Source organism: Zingiber officinale, chromosome 11A (genome assembly GCF_018446385.1).
Source record: "Zingiber officinale cultivar Zhangliang chromosome 11A, Zo_v1.1, whole genome shotgun sequence".
Taxonomy (NCBI): domain Eukaryota; kingdom Viridiplantae; phylum Streptophyta; class Magnoliopsida; order Zingiberales; family Zingiberaceae; genus Zingiber; species Zingiber officinale.
The window spans coordinates 60,546,203-60,550,573 of NC_056006.1; the positions used below are offsets into that span (position 1 = coordinate 60,546,203).

A 4,371-nucleotide genomic window follows, 5' to 3' on the forward strand; every position below is an offset into this window, starting at 1 on the left:
TCTGATAGTGGTAATCTCTTCATCGACCGACGTCTTCGGTTGCGGTTCTTCGAGAGATCACTGTGAGTGATTATGTATTACTTCGTTTTAGTTTTCATGCTCTCAAATTACCAACAGTTGAAGCATTTGTTGGTCGAATAAAGGCGATCTTAACTGGATAGCTTGGAGATGGATTGACTGTTTGTGGGAAAGCATGAAGAATGATGGGTTGAAAGGTACATTATGTAGTCCAATGTTGTATGCTTCGTCATGTTTTAAAATTTCACCTGTTGCAACCTTCAGTCTTTGAACGCCTTGCTTGAATGCCTCATTCAGTGCTAGAAGGACATGAACGAAACAGTTAAATGTGTTTTATGTATAAATTATAAAAAAAAACTTGAAGTTTCATCTTTGGAAAAATCTCATGTCATATCCACTTCAACTCATAAAAATAAAAACATTCATGAAACGGTAGCTCTGATCACAAGGTCGAAGGTCTCGAATCTCGATTCATTTTCCATGATAAAACAATAAAATGTAATAAAAATATGATAAGAAAAATAATCTACAAACATAATATTTTTTTATCGAATATATGAATTTGTTTGTGTCCATTTACATTTAAATATTTCTGGATATATTTCATTGATAAAATCTTTTTGAAATAAAAAGTTGAAGATATGAAAGTTTTCTTAATTTTTTTTTTAAAAAAATTATGAGCCTGCGAGTTGGCTCGTCTAACCTGCAACCTGCTTTCGATTAGGCTGGGTTGGAGATTTGTCAACCCGCCAAGTTGACGGATTAACCCATCATCCTGTTAAATGGTTGGCCCGCCACAGACTGACCCGTCCCGCTACGGGTTAACCTATTTGAGAGCTCTACTTGTGTTGCTCCCATAGTCTCTTTTCACTATTTCACCCTTCACTATTGAAAGTTTATCTTCTCCTACAAAAAAAATCATATAGCAATTTTGATAGAAACTGTTACGTAAGTTAAAATTTGTATAAAATAAAATTTATATAATTATCAAAAATATATTTAAAATATAAATTAAAAAAACTATTTTTGAAGTATTTCATCTAGAATAAATAGACCCATTTTAGTTCATAAAGAGGTTTTTAATCAAAGTTTAGATGGTTAAAGTGGGTAAATGTAGTTTGGAGAGAAGAAATTAAAGGGCATCATTTTAGATGTTGCATTAGCTATACTTGTTGGCAACTTGTTATTTGCCTATCGGGGTAAATTCAAAGTAGAACTTATATACATTTAAAAGTCGTCCTCTAAAATATTCATCGCTCGTGAGATTCGAATTCTGCTCCTCTTAATTGATTCTATGAGTATTTTACCATTGCATCAAATTTAGCTAGAAATCACTCAAGTTTTGCAGTCAGTCTCACTGTCAACCAAAGTTTCCTCCTGTTTTTTACTTATTGATTTCCATCTTCCTTCAATTTGTATCTTGATGTAGTTCTTCTTTTTTGCCTAAATTTACTGTAAGATTTTAAGTCCGATAGCCTCATAATAAATGCAAACAGATAGCCATAGCAATTCAACGGGTTTTACAATCACCCGAGTGACACACTACTGTTGGATTGCAGGGACAAAGCAAACAGCTGGAGGTGTAATAAATAAGAAAGGGGAAGCTTAAATTTCAATGCCTGCTCTTGAATGGGATTGCCCTGATCACGACCTGGTGGTAGATGGCGGCGAGAGCAGCTCCGATGAAAGGTCCAAGCCAGAATATCCACTGGTCATCCCACGCGTGCTTCTTGTTGTAGATAATGGCAGCCCCGAGGCTTCTTGCAGGGTTGATCCCTGTGCCAGTGATGGGGATGGTCGCCAGATGAACCAGAAACACAGCGAAGCCGATAGGCAACGGCGCCAGAAGCTGCTCAAATAATTATAATTATTTTTTAAGATAAAACTAGAATTGAATCGAATCGAAGTGGCCTGATGCAGCTTACAGGAACGTGTGAATCCCTGGCGTTTCTTTTGGCGTCGGTGGCGGAGAAGACGGTGTAGACGAGGATGAATGTGCCGACGATCTCGGCGCCCAAGCCGTCGCCCTTGGTGTAGCCGGCGTTGACGACGTTAGCTCCGCCGCCGTTGTTCTCGTAGACGCTCTTCTGGAAGCCCTTGACGACGCCGGCGCCGGAGATGGCGCCCAGGCACTGCATGACCATGTAGAACAGAGCCCTGGTGAGCGACAGCTTCCTGGCCAGGAACAGCCCGAAGGTGACTGCCGGGTTGATGTGGCCGCCTGCAGCAAGACGCGATCTTGTTAGTGAAATCCCATTTAAAATCAGATTTTGAAGAAGGTTCTGGGTGCTGGGTATGATTGAATGACCGGAGATGCCGGCGGTGCAGTAGACGAGGGCGAAGATCATGCCGCCGAAGGCCCAGGCGATGCCCTGGATGCCGACAGTGGAGCAACGGGAGGAGGACTGGGAGACGCCCATGACGGTGAGGATGGTAACGTAGAGGAAGAGGAAGGTGGCGACGAACTCGGCAATGCCGGCGCGGTAGAAGGACCAGGAGGTGAGTTCGCCGGCCTCGAACAGGGGAGCTGGCGGCGGCTCCTTGTAGTCCTTGTCCTGGCTCTGCGCCGCCGTGCCAATTGGCTGCCTCTCCGAGAACTTGTTGGCGCCCACCCTCACGTCCTCCTCTCTCCCCTCCATCTTCTTCTTGATCTCACTCTGCCGCTTCTGTGTCGATGGAGAGATCAGTGGACTGTGGGAGGGGTTTTATAGGAGGCTAACAGATCTTTCCGGGCTCCTCTGTGCTCCAATCTCGAGAGGCCTTCACGATTGTTGATTATTTCGTCCACTAAGACGGAATAAATTCTCATGATTTATTTTCTTTTCAAAATATGCGGGGCCGTTCTGGAAAAACCACTCAAATGAGGCTTCACCTTTTACTATCCGATGATTAAATCAGGTATAATATAATAGTATTGTTATGGAGGAGAATTGTGAAGTGAAAGTGAAACCCCTTATTTTTTCAATCCAGTAACAAGGTTAATAAGAGGAATATAAATAATTTAATATAAGATGAATACTTCATTAAGAAGTTTGTATAACCCCAGTTCCTACTTTACCACCTATAATATTATTTTAATTCTATCCATCATCATTATTAGATTATTATGTTAAGTAAAAAATAATCACCTTACAATGAAAAAGTTATTTATATAGAATAATTTTACTAGAGTTGAAAAAAAAGAGTATTCAATTATTTATTATCCTAATTTATCATTAAAAATTATTTACATAAAAATATGCATGTTATTTTTAGTTTGTAATATAATCCATGTATCACATAATAGTTTATATGTATTAACTAGACCATGAAAATATTATATATGGAACACTCAAAATTCATCCTTTAACATGCATTATGTCACTCCAAACCACCTACCTTATTTATCATAACACGTACCAATCCCTAATTCAATTATTTGGCTTCCCAAACCAAATATTTCACAAAGGCACAAAGTCCATCTCTTCAATGTTTTCTCAATGAAATTATTGGAGACGTTCAAAAGATGCCAAAAATGACAATATTCGTATTCAAATTTCTCACGCCACGTCACATTCGACATCATGAAATTGTCGCCGTTTAAAAACGTGGGAAAATAGTACGACGAATAAGGGAGAAGAGTGGAATTTAATGAATCAGAAAATTTCCACTTTAGCCTCTAAAACTTACTCATTCTTTCTAATGCCCTTCAAATTTGTAAGTATTAGCAAGGGTGATCAAAATTTTGATTAAATCCAAATAATAGATTTAATTTGAAATTTTAATTTGGTAATTCACAATTTTATTATTTTTTAAAAAAATTATTGATTATTTTAATTTATTTGATTCAATATTATAAAATTTAGAATTTGATTAAATTTATTAAATCAAATTTGATTTTAAAAATATAAATTATTGAAAATTGAATGATACACTATCCGACTAGTGGATTGAATTTGCGATAACTTAAAAAATCATATAGTTGAGTAACATAATGGATTGATGTCCATAAATTGAGTAGATAATTAATTGTTGATTGATATCACAATAGACTTAAGAATTAACTAGAGCAGCTAATTAATTAAAAGTCCAATGTTAATCAAAGAATACTCAACGGTTAGTAAAGGAGATATTATTTAAATTATCGTTGATTTTTTTAAAAAAAATAGTTAATTATCGAATCTTTTGATTTTATGTTATTTGTGTTTGTTTGATTTTAATGATAAATATTTGGCGATTGTGTTTGTCTAAACAAAAATTTTGCATACTAAAGCTAATGGACTGTGAAAAATAAGACAAATATTGAGATCGAAATGAAAATTTGGAGGAGACAAAATCCAAGACGATTCACCACCGCCACGTGCTTTGCAGCCA

At 37.0% G+C, this 4,371-nt stretch overlaps 1 protein-coding gene across 2 annotated transcripts; it reads right to left on the reverse strand.

Moving 5' to 3' along the window:
- Positions 1 to 1,498: 1,498 nt before the first annotated feature.
- LOC122032868 (probable aquaporin PIP1-2) lies at positions 1,499 to 2,767 on the reverse strand. Of its 2 annotated transcripts, none has more exons than XM_042592182.1 (3): positions 2,327 to 2,767; positions 1,944 to 2,239; positions 1,499 to 1,818 (listed from the first exon to the last, which is right to left on the reverse strand). In XM_042592182.1, exons 1-3 carry the CDS (start codon positions 2,655 to 2,657, stop codon positions 1,663 to 1,665), a joined length of 783 nt encoding a protein of 260 aa, XP_042448116.1. In that variant the 5' UTR covers positions 2,658 to 2,767; the 3' UTR covers positions 1,499 to 1,662. The 2 variants fall into 2 exon arrangements, with proteins under 2 accessions (XP_042448116.1, XP_042448115.1); XM_042592181.1 differs by having other exon boundaries at positions 1,499 to 1,867; positions 2,327 to 2,759.
- Between the last annotated feature and the right edge of the window lie 1,604 nt (positions 2,768 to 4,371).